Source organism: Macaca mulatta, chromosome 1, assembly GCF_049350105.2.
Source record: "Macaca mulatta isolate MMU2019108-1 chromosome 1, T2T-MMU8v2.0, whole genome shotgun sequence".
NCBI lineage: Eukaryota > Metazoa > Chordata > Mammalia > Primates > Cercopithecidae > Macaca > Macaca mulatta.
In genome coordinates, this window is record NC_133406.1 from 232,769,949 (window position 1) to 232,791,492 (window position 21,544).

The 21,544-nt window shown below is 44.5% G+C and overlaps 1 protein-coding gene and 1 long non-coding RNA gene across 2 annotated transcripts in view; one reads left to right on the forward strand and one right to left on the reverse strand.

Moving 5' to 3' along the window:
• LOC144336610 (uncharacterized) overlaps positions 1-21,544 on the reverse strand; it is a 175,504-nt gene that overhangs the window by 143,953 nt on the left and 10,007 nt on the right. Inside the window, exon 3 of the long non-coding RNA XR_013408577.1 lies at positions 11,901-12,071. This is a non-coding gene — a long non-coding RNA (uncharacterized LOC144336610). The remainder of the gene's footprint in view (positions 1-11,900; positions 12,072-21,544) is intronic.
• ERRFI1 (ERBB receptor feedback inhibitor 1) lies at positions 2,123-16,339 on the forward strand. Its single transcript, NM_001261681.1, has 4 exons — positions 2,123-2,198; positions 12,638-12,835; positions 12,946-13,022; positions 13,923-16,339. The coding sequence occupies exons 2-4, from the start codon at positions 12,711-12,713 to the stop codon at positions 15,107-15,109; spliced, it is 1,389 nt and encodes a 462-aa protein (NP_001248610.1). The 5' UTR covers positions 2,123-2,198; positions 12,638-12,710; the 3' UTR covers positions 15,110-16,339.

Below are 21,544 nucleotides of genomic sequence, written 5' to 3' on the forward strand. Positions count from 1 at the left end.
GTCCCTCACTGTCCTACACTGTCCCTCACCTTCCTGCTGTCCCGCACTGTCCTTCACTGTCCCACACTGTCCCTCACTGTCCCACACTGTCCCTCACTGTCCCTCACTGTCCTACACTGTCCCTCACCTTCCTGCTGTCCCGCACTGTCCCTCACTGACCCACACTGTCCCTCACTGACCCACACTGTCCCACGGCCCTGCACTGTCCCTCACTGTCCTACACTGTCCCTCACTACCCACACTGTCCCTCACTGACCCACACTGTCCCATGGCCCCGCACTGTCCCTCACTGTCCCACACTGTCCCTCACCATCCTACACTGTCCTTCACCGGCCCACACCGTCCCTCATCATCCCACACTGTCCCACACTGTCCCTCACTGTCCCACACGGTCCCACAGTCCCGCACTGTCCCTCGCCGTCCTGCTGTCCCTGTCCTACACTGTCCCTCACCGTCCTGCTCTCCCGCACTGTCCCACACTGTCCCTCACTGTCCCACACTGTCCCTCACTGTCCCACAGCCCCGCACTGTCCCTCACTGTCCTACACTGTCCCTCATCGTCCTGCTGTCCCGCACTGTCCCACACTGTCCCTCACTGTCCTACACTGTCCCTCACCGTCCTGCTGTCCCGCACTGTCCCACACTGTCCCTCACTGTCCTACACTGTCCCTCACCGTCCTGCTCTCCCGCAGTGTCCTACACTGTCCCTCACTGTCCCACACTGTCCCTCACTGTCCCACAGCCCCGCACTGTCCCTCACTGTCCTACACTGTCCCTCATCGTCCTGCTGTCCCGCACTGTCCCACACTGTCCCTCACTGTCCTACACTGTCCCTCACCGTCCTGCTGTCCCGCACTGTCCCACACTGTCCTACACTGTCCCTCACTGTCCCACACTGTCCCACACTGTCCTTCACTGTCCTACACTGTCCCTCACCGTCCTGCTCTCCCGCACTGTCCCACACTGTCCTACACTGTCCCTCACTGTCCCACACTGTCCCACACTGTCCCTCACTGTCCTACACTGTCCCTCACCGTCCTGCTCTCCCGCACTGTCCCACACTGTCCCTCACTGTCCCACACTGTCCCTCACTGTCCCACAGCCCCGCACTGTCCCACACTGTCCCTCACTGTCCTACACTGTCCTACACTGTCCCTCACTGTCCCACACTGTCCCACACTGTCCCTCACTGTCCTACACTGTCCCTCACCGTCCTGCTCTCCCACACTGTCCCTCACTGTCCCACACTGTCCCACACTGTCCCTCACTGTCCCTCACCGTCCTACACTGTCCCTCACCATCCTGCTGTCCCTCACTGTCCCACACTGTCCCTCACTGTCCCACACTGTCCCTCACTGTCCTACACTGTCCCTCACCGTCCTGCTGTCCCGCACTGTCCCACACTGTCCCTCACTGTCCCACACTGTCCCTCACTGTCCTACACTGTCCCTCACTGTCCCACAGCCCCGCACTGTCCCTCACGGCCCACACCGTCCCTCATCATCCCACGCTGTCCTTCACTGCCCCACACAGTTCCTAAGCGTCCCTCACTGTCCCTCCCACGCCGCAGGCCCAGTCGAGAGAGGCTCCCTTCTCCCCCTCCAGGGCTTCCTCGGCCCACACGGCCAGCGGCGGCCCGCGGAGAGGGAAAAACGCACAATCTTGCCCGGACCCTGAATGTATAGGAAATCCCGCGCGAGGCTCGATGTGCCCTCACTTCGGGCAGGAACGGCGTCCGAGGCCCAGGTGGCCGCGGGCTTCTGAGGAAAGCTCGGCGTTGAGAGGTTCCCGGGAGTGCCGCACGGCTCGGGCAGAGGAGCGGAGCTGCGGCCGCGGTCAACCCGGAGACGCCGCCCCGGACACAAAGCCGCCTCCCGGCAGCGCCGCGCTACGCCACGGTGGGCCCCGCGCAAACGCCTCGGCCGCGGCATCGCCCCTTTAAGCGGCGCGCGCCCTGATTGGCTGCGGGAGGAGGCGGGGTTGGCCGCGGCGACCTCACGGCCAGGGGCCTATGCTATATATAGAGGCGGCGGCGGCAGCCGCGGCGACGGCGGCCCATTGCGAGGCAGTTCGCTAGCGGGAGCGCGAGCAACTGAGAGGCGCCTGCGCGATGTCCGGGCCCCTGAGCCCGCGGCGCTGAGCCAGCCGGGACGGACATGCGCGGGAGGGCGCCGCGGGGCAGCCGCCGCTCCTCCGGGGTAAGGGGCCTGGCGCACTGAGGGGGTGGGGAGGGCCACGCAGCGCTCGGTTCCCTCAGGGGCCCCAGCGCCGGGTGCTGGGATCCAGGCGGCTCCCCGACGCGAGGGCGGGGGCGTGGAGGGCGCGGGGAGGGTCGCCGCGACGCGGAGTCTCTGGGACGGAGGGAGGGGCCGGCCGGTCGCTCGCGGGCTTCTCCTCATTGAGGTGTGGAGGGCGGGACCCTCCCCGGCGGCGCAGCCCGGGCCTGGGGACGCCGCGAGGTGCCGGCGCCCGCCTTCTTCTCCACGCCGGCCGTGGTCGCCGCGCGGCCCCTCGGTTGGCCGGGGCCATGCACCCGAGCGCCCGGGACACGTCCCCGCACGCCGGGACCGCTGGAGCGGACGGGGCTTCGGGAGCGGCGAGCTTGAGAGTCCTAGTCCCGCCGCCTGCGCTTGCGGGGTGGCCCGGCGGGGATGAGCGTCTTCGGCGCTAGGGGCTTGTTTGATTTTTTTTTTTTTTTTTCGTTGTAAAAATCGGGGTTGCGTTGTCTTGTTGACACCGTGTGCCCGTAAATCCTGTCTTGAAAGCTGGGGTGGGAGGCTCGGTGATTGCTTGCGGTGGTTGGTACCGGTTCTCTTTGGCGGTCAGCCCCGGTCCCTCTGCCTCGTCTCCCAGCGACGATGGTAATGCCGAAATCAGTATTTAAAAATTCGTCTAAGCTGTTCTGAACTCTTCCTTCTCTCCTAGAAACGTGATTCTTTGCTCTGAATGTCTTAAGTACCGCTTTGAATGGAATGGGACTGCAGAATTAATGTGTTCAAGATGCGAATGCTTATTGGGAATTTGTGTATTTATATGTACATCATAGCCCTGTACAAATTAGATGACTCCTTAACCGTGAATGGTGCTGTATTGGTGCTTGCTACGTCTTTATTAGGATTTCATCATTGCTTGAAAGAAACCAGTCTCTTACCTGATAAAAATATGAATAGATTGTTAGTCATAAACTTAAGTCAGAATGGAGGCTGTAGCTTTAAAAGAGATGTGTTGGTGACTTGAGGTACACCTGCAACACAGGTAGGGCAAGACTGGTTTCTAGGCAACTGTCAGGGGTGAAGAGAGGTGAGGTTAAAATGCCGTTTTTTTCCCGTCCAGAACAAATGTTCAACCTTTTATAAATGTGTAAGAATGCAATGGGTACGCATTTGTTGAGACTGAACACCCAAGTTCACTGTACCTATTTTTTTAACTGCATTTCTTTTCTTACGTTTCTGTAATTACAATATACAGTTTTAAGTGAAATTTTATTTGAACAGAAACCAAAGACAGGCTAGGTCTCCGCAAATGACCAAATTTTGCAAAGACCAAAATAAAAGAAGCTGGTTTCTTGCTAACATGCTGGCTGTAATTGGTTACCAATATGTTATCAAGCAAGCTCTTTTCCAGATATTAGCAAGTTTGAAGAAAAATAACAGAGGATTTAGCATGGACTTCAGAAACTATTTGTCATTCCCTTCACTTCAAGCAGAGGTTTTTTTTCACCTGTGTGTTCCAGGTGACACTCGATAATAAGTGATAGAGGTCTTGGACTAACGATTTATAACCTGACAGATATATTAGATTGTAAACTCCTTAAGGGTAGGCACTCTGCCTTGTATAGCTTCTATCTTACGCAGCCTTGCACATAGTTGATGTTGATAAATCGTTGCATGAAAGCATGTTTTACCTTTTAAGGCTCAGCAGGACTGGACCAGTCATTGATAAGGGTTGGAAAGCAAATCTGTTTAACTTTTTTTTGATTGTTATGAAATGTCTGAATTATTCATACTTTTCACAGGTAAAACTGTTGTTTCAATCATCGGTTTTCCTATTTGCAGTTCACAATAAATCCTGGTCACTCTAAGATTCAATTATGCTTGAGTTTTTGTATGAAAGTACCTCTTGACTGCTGCTTCTCAAAAGTTGAACTAGATAATACTTCCTTTCTGCTGAAACTAATGGTAGCTTTTCAAAGCAATTTGCCTAAATTACAGGCACAATCTAACATGCTTGAAACTGACCTGATTGTCTGCATACCATCAGATTGCTTTAGAAAGGAGCAGAGGAGGGGAAAGGAGGTGCCAAGGGTAATTCCAGGAATTTGAATGGCATAGGCTCCCTCTACCAGAGAAACAACTCTGCTCTTAATCTAAATAAATTTGAATTGGTACCTCATCATCTGGATACATTTGGATACATTTAGCATCCTTGGCCGGTGTCTGGGTTTATAAAAGCTAATGAAGAACTCCCTTCATAAACGCAGTCCAGTTGTGGCATTCTGGCATTGTTCACACAGCATAAACATGTGCTTTGTAAAGGTAGATGAGGCGAATGAGTTTGAGGGTCCTAAATGTAAGTTACTAGTTTAACAATTAGTTTTAAGGTAGGGAAAAGTTAGGGATTCAGATTTCAGAAGGTGGCAGGGAGGATTCTGAGAATTGAAGTCTTTGTTGATACTGTAGTCCAATTCCTTACACCGTAAAATTGGGCGGTGTTACAGAAAGACCACTCTTCCAGGTCTCAATGAGTGTGTCTTTAAAATGTGGGGCTTTTGTCCAGGCTCAGTGGCTCATGCCTGTAATCTCAGCACTTTGGGAGGCCAAGGTGGGGCAGATGGCTTGAGCCCAGGAATATGAGACCAACCTGGGCAACATGGTGAAACCCTGTCACTACCAAAAAAAAAAAAAACACACACACACACAAAAATTAGCTGGGTATGGTGGCTCATGTCTGTAGTCCCAGCTACTCAGGAGGCTGAGGTGGGAGGATTGCTTGAGCCTGGGAGGCAGAGGTTGCAGTAAGCCAAGGTCACATGACTGCACTACATCCTGGTGACAGAGTGAGACTCTGTCTTTAAAAGACAAAAAGAAACCAAAAAATGTGGGGCTTTGGCTACAGAAATGGAGCCCTTTTCAACCTGGAAACAATAGGAAGGTAAGGATTGGAGGACATTGTCCAAAAGCTCTTATTCAATACCCCAGATGTGAAATGGACTAATTACAGATTGTTTTTTAAACAACTATTCGCTCTGTAGAATTGTCTTCTGACTCTTATCAGGGCTGCCTCTTTTTCAGCCTTTAGATTTCCATTGTAAAAGTCACCTACTCAGAGAGGCCTTCCCAAACCACCTGTGTAAATATATGTTCCTATGCCGCCTCATCCTATTGCTGTACCTGCTTGTTTCCTTGGAAGGTACCTCCATCTAAAATTGTTTGCTTGCTTGTCTATTCTCTTCCTCCCTCATTAGATGGAAGGCTTCTTCAGGCAGCAACCATATCTCTTTCACCTCACATGGTATCTAATCCAGAATAAGCACTTGATAAATATTTGTGAAAAGAATTAATCCTTGCCCTCTAAGAATTTTTGAGCTGAATGAGCACTATGAGTTGAGTTTCTGTTCCTGCCTCTGCTGTTGACCAGCACTTAAGTCTTGAGCATTTAACTTAACAGTCTTTTGCTTCAGTTTCTCCATTTATAAACAAGAATGTCACAAGGAGAAATGAGGTTGTTGCCTAAAATGAAGATACTATAGAGCGGAGAGGTAGTGAAAGTGTGGGGAAAATGCTGGAATATAGGACAGAAGAGCCATGATAGCCTTTTTGCTTATAGCAAGATATTTAACCTCACTTTGTTTCCTCATCTGCAAAATGGAGATTATAATCCCTGCCTCTTCTTACAGGGATGTTGTGAGGATCAAGTGAGATAATGTGTAAGAAGGTGCTTTGTAACGTGTAGAGTGCTTTACAAATATAAGGTATTCTATTATTAAATTCTGGATTTTACAATACAGTGTGATTATAATGCCATCATTGGGATCCATGCTGTGAAAGTGTATTAAAAGGAGGCCCGTTGGGTATATGTAGTAACCCCTTATTACGAGTAAAAACAAGACTTGTGTTATATGAAATAACCGTGTCATAAAGAGTTCTATTATGGTGGGGCATCAGTGTATCATTAAAGATTGAGGGCTTCAAAATAATTGTTTGAAGTGGTAAAAGAATGTCAAACTGATGCCTTAACCCACCCTTTTTAGAGGATACATAGGCCAGATCTACAATTAATAACTTTTAATAGGAGAATTTGAGGGAGTTGAAGTAAAACAGGAACTTTCATAGGCTACAGGTTACCCAAGAAAAACTATTTATTACCAGTAAATCCAAAAAAAGGTATCTGTGCTACCCTTAAAAGTTGAGCATTATACTCAGTTGGATCCTATTTCGCCGGTTTAAAAAGCTGTAGGGACTGGAAGAGGCAGTGTGGTGTGTTGGTGAAGGGCCTGGACACTGAAGCCGGGCTGTCTGGTTGAAGTCCTGGCCCCATTGCTCACCAGGTTTGACCTTGAGCAAGTTCTTTAACTCTGTGCCTCAAGTAAGTGAGAGTAATAATAGTAGCCCACCTTACAGCATTGTAGAGGATTAAATAAGTTAATACACACAAAGCACTTAGAACCATGCTTGCCTGGCAGTTGTATGTCCAGTGAATGTTGTTATTAATGGTTTTATATTAATTGTAACAATCTGGAGTTACCATTGGATAACTTAAATGCTTGTTAAATAAATTTGAAGTTTTAAAGACTTGCGTCCCATCATTAGACCATTGTGCTCGTTGTCTTTAGATTAGAATTTGCTTTTATAATAAAAAATAATCTATTGTGTATATGTCAAAAAAATAATATTTTTCTCCCCTCTGTGTGTATATATAGTTACTGATTGTGCTACTCTGTAGGAAAAATACAAAAGACAAAAGAATATATTCCTGCTATTCTACTTTTCTGCTGTCACACTCAAATTGTGTAGGAGGCTGAAGGGGGTGGAAAGACTGGATTATGGTAGTTGAGGGAATGGGCTTTTTGTTAATTTAGCTTTTTTTAAAATACTTAGTTAGAAAGCATTCTGAATTATTGAATAAATTATGTCATTTATTTTTTATTTGACAGTTTGAAGATAAATTATTTTCTCTGTTGCCTCTTATTTCACCACCTACAAATGGTCCATTATGTTCTGGACATGTTTAAGAGCCTCTGAGGAATGGAGCTGCAAACACAGACACAAATGTTCATCTTTGCCACACTGAACTACATTTTAATATTTACTGAAGCCATCAAGCTTTTCTTGAATTCATGCAGGAGTATTTTAATTACATTAAAATATGACCTTATTTTGAAAGTCATCTATGTTTTTAATTTAAAGGCTATTACTCTTTACCATTTACCATGGTAGAGAGTACAACTAAGGAAGTTTTCTTAACTTGCCTCCCTCTTTCTTTTCCTACCCCTAAATCATAGGCTATTAAAATGAAATCTGGGGCGGGCGCGGTATCTCACGCCTGTAATCCCAGCACTTTGGGAGGCCAAGCCAGGCAGATCACCTGAGATCAGGAGTTTGAGACCAGCCTGACCAACATGGAGAAACCCTGTCTCTACTAAAAATACAAAAATTAGCCTGGTGTGTTGGCGCATGCCTGTAATCCCACCTACTTGAGAGGCTGAAGCAGGAGAATCACTTGAACCTGGGAGGCAGAGATTGTGGTGTGCACCACTGCACTCCAGCCTAGGTGACAAGAGCGAGACTCTGTCTAAAAAAAAAAAAAAAAAAAAAATTGGTGGGTTTTTTTTGTTGTTAATTTTCTCACAGGTGATTATTTTAGACATTTTTAAAAATATGCAGAGATTGGTCTATTTGGGGAGGATCTAAAATCATGGAGTTTGTCATATTCCTAAATCAGTTTCTTTTTATAAATTTTGCCTCTAAATGTAGTTACCTTATTATCTTCCCTGGTTATGGAAGTACTTAATGTAGGTGATTCTTAAATGGAACTGAAAAGACCATTTATCACCCTGAATAAACAGAAATCAGGTTCTAGAACCAGATTGAAAGGAGGAAATTACATCACACTTTTAAATAAGGAAGCACTGGGCAGAACTGGATGAGTTGTATGACAAAAATGTGCCCCTCCTCCTCCCATGGATGGCTTCTGAGATTTATTAATGAGATCTGGTGGCCAGGTAAGCAGATCTAGGTTACTGCCTTAAGGTAGCCTGCATTTCTTTCTTTTTCTTTCTTTTTTTTTTTTTTAAGCAATTTCAAAGAGACTATCCTCAAGCTAAAGGCATGTGATTTCACCTTAATGAAGAAAGTGCAGTGTGCTTTTGGTGTAACTTTTTTAGCAAAATGAAAGTGACCTTAAATTTAGCAGTAAAAACACAGTCTAGAAGGAATAGTGTTTTAAGAGAAGGCAAAACACTGTTTTCAGAAAGTACCCCCCTCGTTGCTTCAAGTAAATATACTGTAACAGAAACCAGTTTAGAAAGCTACATTGTTAACCACTGAAGCTTATAATTTTTTACTCAGTCTACAAACTATCTACTTTGAATTCTGGAAATGAATTTCATAAAAATTCCTTCCTGTTACATATCCTAAGCTTGTTACATTATTACTGGGCAGTGGCCTCACTCCAGCACGCATTAAGTTTATCCTTACTGAGCTCTTCACTGACACACAGTGTATGTGAATCTTTCATGTCATTACTTTCTAAAAATGAGATGGATATTTTCTCAGTATCCATTTAATAAATAATAGACATGAATGATGCCAAGATTTACCGGGGGAAATCATAAATCGGACATCAGTTCTGTCCTGGATGATTTGAAGAGTGGAATGGGAATTGGGGCCCAGCACAGAATAACCCAAGAACAGGGCGCCCCTGCTCTGGTGTTTCATGAAGGGAGAGGCTTCATGGAGAAGGGAGGGTAGAGTTGACCTTAAAGGATAAATTGAATTCTGACAGATTTGGGGAAAATAGAAATGAGCTTGAAAATATAAATTAGGTTTATATTGTAGAGGCCTTAAATGCCAGGCTGAGGAGGTTTTATTTAGGAGCCTTTGAAGGGTTTTTGAGCAGCAGCAAATCTTAGTTTGAGCTGTTGTTAAGGAATATTGACCTGGTACTGGTGTATAGAATAGGTTGCATATTTCCAGACCCCAGGAAGAATGATGCCTGTGAATGGAAGGGTAAGATTTGAGAAATCATGTAAAAGTAGTCTGTGGAACTTGGCAATTGAATGTACATGGCCTCAGGTTAAAAATGGTGCCTTGAGAAGTGTGATCCTCTTAGACCCTGAACTGGTTTGAGTGGGGAATGGAATATGAAGTGAAAGGAGGAGTTTGGTTTGTAGAGTCTGAGATGCCAGAGGGCCATTCAAGTGGAAAGATAATCACCAGACAAGAGGAAATGCAAAGCTGAAGCTTGAGCCAGGCTGGAGTCATTGATTCAGGAGCTGTCTATGAGTTCAAGCTATACAAGTGGATTAATAAAAGGATAACCTCAAGAAGCAAATGATTTTAGGGCTTCTTTTTTTGTTGAATTTTAAAAAGAATCAAGTTATGTTAACAGGAAAAGGTGGTTCATGTCTGAAATTTGGTATTTAACTGCATTTTAGACCCACTAAAAAAGCTAAAAATAGTTGATGAAGTTTGGAGAAGTCATGCCTAAGGTTATTCGGGTCCTCGTCTAAACCATGCTGCCTGGATTCACGTTCGCTTTCCTATTTTTGGATTCCATGACATAATTCCATCTTGTACTTTTTAGATATTGATTTTCCCACATAGGTACATTTTTGCAATTGTTTTCCTCTAATGAGTTGTAAGACAGATAAGATGTGAAAAATTGCAGCATTAAACGTCACTTGGGAAGAGTTTGTTTCTTTTTAGCTTGAGGTTGGTAAAATGGATTTATTTACTCCCCCTCCTTCCATTTGCACTGAATACTAGAAGGTTTTTAGAGAGAGAGAGTTTCAGGTGGTTTCATACTCTCGGTTTACAATCTGAGGAACATTTTTTTTAAAAGCTTGCTTCCAAACCTGTAGCACATTGCCCTTTTTGAGTCTACGGTTTGAAGTTATTTTCCAAAAGAAGAGAACATGGCAGTTATATTACCCCCCTCGTCTCCCATGCTAGCAAGTAGGAAGTTCGGACAGTTTCATAACATGGCCCATTCACAATTCCCCATTGAAATTTAGAGGCAGGTCACCTTCTATGAATACACAAAGACACTATTGTGGTCAGAAGTGAGCTGGCTTAGTGAACACAATTCTTTTTATACTAAAAAAATTTTTTTCTTAAGAAAGCTAACAAGTAGGTGATGGAAACAATGAATAAAAAATAACTTTTTCTAGAACGTATAAATAATTTTAAGCGACCATTGAAATGTAAGTTTAGAATTCCAAGGCAATTTCTGCAGAGGCGATAGTTACACAATCATTCTGTTGAAAGCTAAGATGTAGATGGCATTAGGAGGCTGACACACAGTAATTACTAGTAGTACTTGTTGGCTTGCAGACAGGTGGGGGTTGGGCCTCCAGAATCCCCTGCAGCATTTTCCTGTAATCGGGATGAGCGATCTTCAAACGTGTGCTTTCAAACTACTTAAATACCATATTCTTCTTCCTATCTTGCCTTTCATTTTTATATTACCACAGATACTTTTCTCATAGTCTTGCCAGTGCTTGTAGAATGCTTAGAAAAAGCTTGATAAACCACTGGGCTAAGTACACAGAGGGAGAGGTTGGAATATTTTAAAATTGGTTTTTAAATTTTTTATAGCTTGATGGTAGATACACATTTGCTTCATTTAAGTAATCTGAAAAACCGATCCTCAAAAGACCTCTCAATAATTTAGAATTCTTAAATGACAGAATGTTTTATCATATATTTGAGAGACTGATTTAAAGAAAAATAATGCTTGACTATCTGAAATAATATTTTAACCCTATCATAAAATCTCTGCCAGATAGAACAGCTGACTGGAAGGGTAAAATACAGAGAGCCAGTCATTGGATCCCCTTCTCTACTTTGTTACTGAGACCTTGAACCTGTAGAGCATTACTCTCACTGTGTTCCTTTCTAATGGGAAAATAATAATGGATACTTGCAGAGTATTTTTTAAAGGTTTTTAGCTTTAAAAAACCCCTGTGCCTCACACAATGTGTATATTGAGTTGATACTGATTATGATAATTAGATGGTATTATACAATCATTCATTCAACAAACATTCACTTACTGAGCACCTACTACTGTTCCAGGTACTGATCGTTAAAAGGTGATTGAGACACAGCCTCTGTCCTGAGCTTACAGTCTAGTAGGAGGTGACAGATTTGTAAATAATAGATTTGAAGTTACTGAGCAAAAAAAAAAAAAAAACCTGTGTACCTCTCCCCCACAGCAAATGTGTCACAGTCATCTTCAGTCCTTTGCACAGTGCCCAGCACACAGCTGTGCAGATACTGTTTGCACTAATCCCTTACTAATATTTAGTAAGAGAATGAGATCGTGTTAAAGAGTGTACATGTACATGCCCCAAAAGGGGTCAGTGTTATACAGATAATTGACAGATAATATCCTGGTGCCTAAGGAAAAAAACCTAAACTTACCGTAAGTAAACTTGGCTATCTGAAGACAGCAGAGATTGATGCTGACTAACACTTACATAACGAATAATAAAAAAGGAAAATGAAAAGGGGGCTATAGGGACTCCAGACCTGTAACATCTGACAAGGGGGATTGGGGGTCCTAAAGCTGAGAAACTAATTTAAGAAAAATGTACTTAGCCTTTGTTATCCATGCCTTGCAGCTAAGCAAGATGTGAGTTACTGAGTATTTCACAAAGGAGAATGTAAAGAATGTACCTTTAAGTTTGTCTTTAAAAGGGAGGGAGGAAGCTGTCCCAGGCTTTTACTGAAGCTCGTAATCTTGCAGAACTTGATTTTTACAGGATAATGGAAATTAGTATCTTCATATATTACTGTTTGTTCCTTGAATAAGTAGTAACTGGAGAATTTGTCTTCCCATGGCCAACCCTGAAATACAAAATCCAAATAAATGCTAGACCCTGGGGTGGTCAGGTGCCAATACTGTAGAAACTCTTACTTAGTTTCAGCATTGGGTTTTAGTGAGTATTCGTTCTGTGGCATAAAATACAATTACTTTTTTAGCTTGGGAAAAATAAGCGGGATTCACTGGTGCTTCATGCCCAGTGCAGCCGTAACTTAGAAGGCTGGTTTAATAGGTCAAGGGAGGGTCTGTGTGCATTGCCAAGTGAGTGTGATTTGTTGTGCAACTATCAGGCTCTGCAGTAGGAGGTCTGCTTTTGCTGGCAATAGATTATTTCTCATTTCACTAAAATATTTCATGTCTTTTGGATTAGCACGTACACAAAAAATCATTTTTAGCGTTTACATGTAAGTATCCTCATGAGACATAAGAATTAGTTCAGTAAGAATTAAGTGAAAGTCCACAACTAATTTTTTCTATTCAGCATCCCCCCCCCCCCAAAATTCTGTCATAATATGCTTTGCTGTAATTTATCCTAATGGAGGTATTTCTGAATTGTTTTCTTTATTATCTCATCTCTTCTGCCCCCTAGGGAATGAAAGCTACTGGTTGATTTTAAAATGCCTGGGCCTCACAGGTTTGGAGATGTCCCAGAATAAGGCACAATGTCAATAGCAGGAGTTGCTGCTCAGGAGATCAGAGTCCCATTAAAAACTGGATTTCTACATAATGGCCGAGCCATGGGGAATATGAGGAAGACCTGCTGGAGCAGTCGCAGTGAGTTTAAAAAGTAAGTAGAGGATATAATGCTGCTGTAATCTGGATAAATAAGCGACACTAAAATGAGAGAGGCTTTGATTGCTCTTTGTTTATGACCAAGGTATCTTCCTCTCCTTTCAGCAACTTTTTAAATATTGACCCGATAACCATGGCCTACAGTCTGAACTCTTCTGCTCAGGAGCGCCTAATACCACTTGGTATGTATTCTGAAAATCTGATCACAGTAAGCATTTGAGAAGATCAGTCTGGATTCAGGTTAGCTTGTCCTCCAGCATTATTTTTTAAATGAGGAAACCTGAACTATTTCCAACAATAGCCTGACCCCTAGTGGCAACAGATTCAGAAGATAACTGTGTTTTTCTCAAGCTATTGTACTCCACTGCCTTCATTCTGAGTGACTGAGTCCTAAGTAGGACTGGTCGTGGACATGTGATCTTCCAAAATCAAGAATTAGTTCTCATTCCAGCTCTGATGCATACTTTACTTCATGAAACCTTAGGCAAGATCTCCTACCTTTCTTACTAATATTGAATGCATGTTTGACAGTAATAGATGAAAATAGTATAAATGTTCCTCAAAACTTAGAAAATAGTATTTTTAATGTGAATATTTTGTTCCTTGTATCTTTGTCAAGAGCTGTGTGTGAACTGAACACATTGCAAGCAAGTCCATTCACTCACGATATTATGATGTGCTAGCAATAAGGACTTTGTCTTATCTCATTGGTACCCTGCGTGCCTAGTATGGCCGCATGTCTTAAATGGCAAGGCTGGTGCAGTATGGTATTCATGTAAATTATATGCTGTTCATCTTCCGCGAATTTTGCACACGTCACAGAACTTGCCTGTGATGTGTGGGTGTGCACTGTGCACATGTCCAAGAGAGATAGAGGAGATAGTTTGTTCTTTGAACCACACCATATGCGTTAACAATCTTCTGCTCTCTAATTACACCTGTGGTTGTTGCATGGGTGTTCAGGGTGACAACAGCCACTCAGGAAGAAAGCTGGGGAAGCATAGGTCGCGGGGGTGCTCTCTCCCTCACACAGGTGGAGAGAGGATTGTTGATCTTTTACTAATATCTCTTGTTCATTCCAGGGCACACTTCCAAATCTGCTCCGATGAATGGCCACTGCTTTGCAGAAAATGGTCCGTCTCAAAAGTCCAGCTTGCCTCCTCTTCTTATTCCCCCAAGTGAAAACTTGGGACCACATGAAGAGGATCAAGTTGTATGTGGTTTTAAGAAACTCACAGTGAACGGGGTTTGTGCTTCCACTCCTCCACTGACACCCATAAAAAACTCCCCTTCCCTTTTCCCCTGTGCCCCTCTTTGTGAAAGGGGTTCTAGGCCTCTTCCACCGTTGCCAATCTCTGAAGCCCTCTCTCTGGATGACACAGACTGTGAGGTGGAATTCCTAACTAGCTCAGATACAGACTTCCTTTTAGAAGACTCTACACTTTCTGATTTCAAATATGATGTTCCTGGCAGGCGAAGCTTCCGTGGGTGTGGACAAATCAACTATGCATATTTTGATACCCCAGCTGTTTCTGCAGCAGATCTCAGCTATGTGTCTGACCAAAATGGAGGTGTCCCAGATCCAAATCCTCCTCCACCTCAGACCCACCGAAGATTAAGAAGGTCTCATTCGGGACCAGCTGGCTCCTTTAACAAGCCAGCCATAAGGATATCCAACTGTTGTATACACAGAGCTTCTCCTAACTCCGATGAAGACAAACCTGAGATTCCCCCCAGAGTTCCCATACCTCCTAGGCCGGTAAAGCCAGATTATAGAAGATGGTCAGCAGAAGTTACTTCAAGCACCTATAGTGATGAAGACAGGCCTCCCAAAGTACCGCCAAGAGAACCTTTGTCACCGAGTAACTCGCGCACACCGAGTCCCAAAAGCCTTCCGTCTTACCTCAATGGGGTCATGCCCCCAACACAGAGCTTTGCCCCTGATCCCAAGTATGTCAGCAGCAAAGCACTGCAAAGACAGAACAGCGAAGGATCTGCCAATAAGGTTCCTTGCATTCTGCCCATTATTGAAAATGGGAAGAAGGTTAGTTCAACCCATTATTACCTACTACCTGAACGACCACCATACCTGGACAAATATGAAAAATTTTTTAGGGAAGCGGAAGAAACAACTGCAAGCGCCCAAATCCAGCCATTACCTGCTGACTGCGGCATATCTTCAGCCACAGAAAAGCCAGACTCAAAAACAAAAGTGGATCTGGGTGGCCACGTGAAGCGTAAACATTTATCCTATGTGGTTTCTCCTTAGACCTTGGGGTCGTGGTTCAGCAGAGGTTATGTAGGAGCAAATGGTTCTCAATTTTCCAGTTTGATTGAAGTGCACAGAAAAATCCCTTAGATTGCAAAATAAAATAGTTGAACTCTCTGTCTTCATGCGGAAGGTTTAGAGCAGTTGTGAGATGCTGTTATGCTGAGAACCCCTGATTTTGTTAGTGTTGGAAAAAAGTCTTTCAAGTCTATAATTTAAAGATGTGATGGTGGGGAGGGGAGGATGGGGAAGCTTTTTATATATGCATACATTACATACCTATATATAAACTTGTGGTATAACCATAGACCATAGCTGCAGGTTAACCAATTAGTTACTATCTTAGAGTAATATATATTCAGAATAATAAACTCAAGCTGGAGAAATGAGTCCTGATAGACTGAAAATTGAGCAAATAAATGGAAGAAGATACAGTATTGTTTAGATCAGAATCATTTAAAAATATTTTTGTTTAGTAAGTTTGAAGATTTCTGGCTTTTAGGCCTTTTCTATTTTGTTTCATTTATTTTTGCAGGCAGTCTTTTCCATGGAGGGCAGAGTATCCATTCTTTACCATGGGTGTACCTACTTAGGTTAAAAATCATCCCAAGGCCTCATACTTCCAGGTTTCATGTTGTGTCTTGTTGAGGGAGGGAGAGCAGTTTACTTGGCAACCATATTGTCACCTGTACATGTAACACATCTTGAAAAATAAAACGATAATAGAACTAGTGACTAATTCTCCCTTACAGCTCCTGCTTGGTCCCACCCACTGAAGTAGCTCATCGCAGTGCGGGCCGTATTAGAGGCAGTGGGGTACGTTAGACTCAAATGGGATAGTATACTAGGTGCCAGTGTTAGGATGTCAGTTTTACAAAATAATGAAGCGATTAGCTATGTGATTGAGAGTTATTGTTTGGGGATGTGTGTTGTGGTTTTGCTTTTGTTTTTTTAGACTGTATTAATAAACAAATACAACACAAGCTGGTCTTGTGTTGCTGGTTCCTATTCAGTATTTCCTGGGGATTGTTTGCTTTTTAAGTAAAACACTTCTGACCCATAGCGCAGTATGTCTGAATTCCAGAGGTCACATCAGCATCTTTCTGCTTTGAAAACTCTCACAGCTGGCTGCTTCACTTAGATGCAGTGAGACACATAGTTTGTGTTCCGATTTTCACATCCTTCCATGTATTTATCTTGAAGAGATAAGCACAGAGGAGAAGGTGCTCACTAACAGAGGTACATTACTGCAATGTTCTCTTAACAGTTAAACAAGCTGTTTACAGTTTAAACTGCTGAATATTATTTGAGCTATTTAAAGCTTATTATATTTTAGTATGAACTAAATGAAGGTTAAAACGTGCTTAAGAAAAATGCACTGATTTCTGCATTATGTGTACAGTATTGGACAAAGGATTTTATTCATTTTGTTGCATTATTTTGAATATTGTCTTTTCATTTTAATAAAGTTATAATACTTATTTATGATACCATTAGTAATGTTTCTTGCCTAAACTCTATTTATAAAGTGTATGAAGCAATTTGACAGCATTATTATTTTTAAGCACAAGCTAAGATTCTTTGAAGTTTAATGTATTCTTGAAACTCTTATTCTTTAGAATGAAATATAATTTGTGCAATCTTTTTCACATATTATGAAAGTATACAGTGGAATTGAGCTGTTTGTTTTTACCTTTAACAACTGAAGGAGAACTGGATTCTGGGGTTACTATCAAAAACAATTACATTGGGGGGTGGGAGTCCACATCAAGGACAATGTGACAGAAGAAACCAGTTCTGATGTGTAGACTTGGTTTGACTCACTCTGATTTTTAGGACGAGGTCCCAGTCACTGTGGGCCCTTTGGCAGGCTTTGCTTCTTGCTTGCTTCAGGCCACCCAGAGAATCTGCGCCTGCCTTGGCCTGTCACAGAGATGGCAAGTCCACAGTGGACAAAGGGGCTCCTAGCAGCCTTTGGATGGAGGCAGGGGCTTGTGAGGGGGCTTAGTCCCATGTCACCTAGCCCTGTGCCTGGTTCTCTTCACTGTCCTCTGCAGGCTCCTTTATCCCCTGGGAGAGGATGGGAGCCCTCCACGACCTTCATCGGGCACCTGCACTGTCTTGCCACTCTCCAGAGTGAAGAGTGAGGGCTCAGATTATCTGGGTTGAAGTTCCAACTTCATCTCTTTCTAATTCTGTGTGAGGCAGATTATTTTAAATCCTTGTACCTCAGTTTTCTCATTGGTAAAATGGGCAGAGAGGTGGGAATTATTTTGTGACAACTGCATATAAACCATAGTATCTGGTACATAGTGAGGCCCCATATGTGAGAACTGTTTTTGCCATCTAAAAGGCTGGGTGTCATTTACGGCATTTTGCAGATGAAGAAGCAGGCTTGGGACATTCAGTCAACAGACATTTGTTAAATCCCAGCCCCATGCTGGATCCTGCGAAAACAAATCCCCTTACCTTATGGAATTTAAAGCAGATCATGTTAATTATGATTACATCTTACACTAAGTGCTAAATAAAAAGGTAATGAACAATGGGAGCAATGAGGACAGATAACAGGACCTGTGGGGTGTTAAGCTCTGAAGGGTTAGAATGGAAGCTGAGGGAGGGGAGTGAACAGGGAGGTGTGTGACCAGCGGAGGAAGCTGACAATGTGAAACACCCTGAAGCAGGAACGGCTGAGCTGCTTCCAGAAAGCGGCTGTCAGGAGGAGGAGGGGCCTGGAAAAGCGTAGTGGGTGCCACTGAAAGATCCTAAGCACCAGAGAAAGGTGATGTGATTTAAGAGGACAGTGGTGATTATGTGGAGGACAGATTGGAGAGAAGCAAAAGGAAACCGGAAGACTTAATGGACAGAGGCTACTGTAGTCCCGAACTGAGACAAGACTGCCTTGGGCAGTGGAAATGGAGAAAAACGATCAAAGATACCTGGGAGTAGTAGAAACAGCTAAGTTCCAGATCATGCAGGCCCATGTGCACTGCGCCCTTGCCAAAGAGGCAGTTCCCCAAGCGCAGAGACTCCTCTTCCTGTGCCCTGTCCTGACGCGCTGCCTGACCCAGAGGTGCAGTAAGTCCCTGCTGATTGGATGTCTGAATGCAGCACTTGCAGAACTTTATCTGCCTCTCAGACTTTTTGCCTCTCCCCTCCCCTCCACTACCTTTTCTTGGTCATATGGTCAAGAATATGTTTCATTAGTTCTGTTTGCTTTCCGTCTTACCTTTGTATTTTTACTTGTGTTTGCAAGCATGTACCTTTTCCCTGATTCTTCACAGCCCTGGCCAAGCAAATGTGCCTAGCCGCCATGCCAATGGCACCCTACCACCAGAACACAGCCCCTAGCACCTTCTGCCTGCCAACTTACTCCTCAACCAGCACACAAAGCAAGTTAATTCTAAAGAGTTCTCGTGGCATAGGTCAAGCCCGGCACTTCTGACACCCTTCTCTGTTGCTAAGTAAGGTACCAATCGGAAATCAGCTGCATGTTAGCTGCCACTTTATGCACTGTTGAGTTCTCAAAGATGGTTATGTCACAGAACAAAGTACTGGCCTAAAATCCAGGTTTCTGTCTTGACTTCTCACTTTTGTTTTGTTTTTTTTGAGAGAGTCTGGCTCTTGTCACCCCAGGCTCCAGGCTAGAGTGCAGTGGCACCAATCTTGGCTCACCGCAGCCTCTGCCTCCTGGGTTCAAGCGATTCTCCTGTCTCAGCCTCCTGGGTAGCTGGGATTATAGACAGGCGCCACTACACCCAGCTAATTTTGTACTTTTTTTAGTAGAGATGGGGTTTCTCCATGTTGGTCAGGCTCGTCTCAAGCTCCCGACCTCAGGTGATCCTCCTGCCTCGGCCTCCCAAAGTGCTGGGATTACAGGCGTGAGCCACCACGCCTGGTTGACCTCCCACTTTCTATAGGAAGGATTCACTTCGCTTCCCTGAGCTTCAAGTTCCTTGTCAGTATATGTGAGGGCATGCCAGAGTGCACTGCAGTGCTATGCACACCTAAGAGACTGATTAGTAGGTACCATTTCGTGGCAGCAAACAGAAGTCAAGGATAAGGGGGCTCCTTACAAGTCAAATCAAAATTTGGGTAATAGTAAATGTTGTCAGTATTTTGCTTTTTTGTTTTGAGGCGGAGTCTTCCTTGTCACCCAGGCTGGAGTGCAGTGGCATGCTCTCAGCTCACTGCAACTTCCGCTTCCAGGGTTCAAGCGATTCTCCTGCCTCACCCTCCCGAGCAGCTGGGATTATAGGCACCTGCCACCATGCCCGGCTAATTTTTGTATTTTTAGTAGAGAAGGGGTTTCACCATGTTGGCCAGGCTGGTCTCAAACTCCTGACCTCAGGTGATCCACCCACCTCGGCCTCCCAAAGTTCTGGGATTATAGGCATGGGGCACCGCGCCCAGCCAATTTTGTCAGTTCTTATGCTTCAACAGTCAAGTATGTGATGCCTATCCTCTTGTTTTTAATAAAGTCCAAAAACACACTAATGGAAGTTTAATACTGTTTGTTGCTTATCCATCTCTAGGTCTCAAGAGATGTCCTAACTATGCTGTGAAAAGTAAGAACTCTCTTTAAGAGGATGTTTCTTGGCTGGGCGTGGTGGCTCATGCCTGTAATCCCAGCCACTTGGGAGGCTGAGGCAGGAGAATCACTTAAACCTGGGAGGCAGAGGTTTGCAGTGAGCTGAGATTAAGTCATTGCACTCCAGCCTGGACAACAAGAGTGAAACTCCGTCTCAAAAAAAAAAAAAAAAAAGAAATTTTGGACTTCTGGCATTTTGTAAAAAGCTAATAAAACTCTAAAAATATGTCAGGCCGGGCATGGTGGCTCACGCCTGTAATCCCAGCACTTTGGGAGGCCGAGGCGGATGGATCACCTGAGGTTGGGAGTTCGAGACCAGCCTGACCAACATGGAGAAATCCCGTCTCTACTAAAAATACAAAATTAGCTGGGTGTGGTGGTACGAGCCTGTTAATCCCAGCTACTCAGGAGGCTGAGGTAGGAGAATCGCCTGAACCTGGGAGGCGGAGGTTGCAGTGAGCTGAGATCGCGCTATTGCACTCCAGCTTGGGCAACAAGAGCAAAACTCTGTCTCAAAAAATAAAAATACATATATATATATATGTGTGTGTGTGTGTATATATATATATTAGGTAAACAATGCATTATGGCCATTGTCATTGAAAAGATAAAATTAAGACATGTTAACTTTGATCTGCTACTGTTTCCTGCAAGGTTAATTTGCATTTGCTCTAATAAAAACACTCCTTTGGCCGGGCGCAGTGGCTCACGCCTGTAATCCCAGCACTTTGGGAGGCTGAGACAGGCGGATCACGAGGTCAGGAGATCGAGACCATCCTGGCTAACACGGTGAAACCCCGTCTCTACTAAAAAATACAAAAAATTAGCCGGGCAAGGTGGCGGGTACCTGTAGTCCCAGCTACTCGGGAGGCTGAGGCAGGAGAATGGCGTAAACCTGGGAGGCGGGACTTGCAGTGAGCTGAGATCCGGCCACTGCACTCCAGCCTGGGCAACAGAGCGAGACTCCGTCTCAAAAAAAAAAAAAAAAACACTCCTTTACACTTTTAAGAATTCATGGCCAGGCGCGGTGGCTCATGCCTGTAATCCCAGCACTTTGGGAGGCTGAGGTGGGTGGATCACGAGATCAGGAGTTTAAGACCAGCCTGCCCAAGATGGTGAAACCTCGTCTCTACTAAAAATACAAAAATTAGCCGGGCACAGTGGTGGGCACCTGTAATCCCACCTACTCGGAGGCCGAGGCAGAAGAATCATTTGAATCCGTGAGGCGGAGCTTGCAGTGAGCCAGGATCGTGCCACTGCACTCTAGCCTGGGCGACAGAGCAAGACTCCGTCTCAAAAAAGAAAGAAAGAGAGAGAGAAAGAGAGAAAAGCTGTAATCTCAGGCTATCAGTTTAGTGTGCCTCTCTTCGGCCCATCACCTCTCACCCTGGGAATCCTGAAACCCACCAGGAACCACAAGCAAGTAAACCTGTAGCAAGCTCCCTAAAACAGCATCCAGGAAAACACATATATTTGTTTTTTTTTTCCCTGCTAAAAATGTTGTCTCACTCAGGGACCAGTCCTGAGGAATGTACGTGTTATCAGTTAACTTGACATTTTGCTCTGTTGTAGAAAGGCAGCGCCTTCATTCCTTGGACATAACTCTGGGTCCTCGTCAAATAAACACCCTAGTCATGCTTCATGCCTATTTCTTCATTTTACATTCATGAGGGTTTAGCCCAGTGCCTTCCCCTGAGACTGCATGACTTTTGTACACTCCCCTCTTGTGTAAGTCAGAGTGAATCGTGTCTTTCTGGCCCGAGCCCCAAACCTTCCTTGGGCTGAGCCTCAGGGCTGCCTGGGGTGCAACATGCAGGAAGCTGTGTTTTGTATGTTTTGAATTC

Bases quoted from the DNA above. Each gene is read 5' to 3' on its own strand.
- ERRFI1 (NM_001261681.1), top strand. From the start codon at position 12,711: ATGTCAATAGCAGGAGTTGCTGCTCAGGAGATCAGAGTCCCATTAAAA. The intron at 12,836-12,945 runs GTAAGTAGAGGA...CTCTCCTTTCAG, and splicing joins AGTCGCAGTGAGTTTAAAAA to CAACTTTTTAAATATTGACC. The intron at 13,023-13,922 runs GTATGTATTCTG...TGTTCATTCCAG, and splicing joins GGAGCGCCTAATACCACTTG to GGCACACTTCCAAATCTGCT.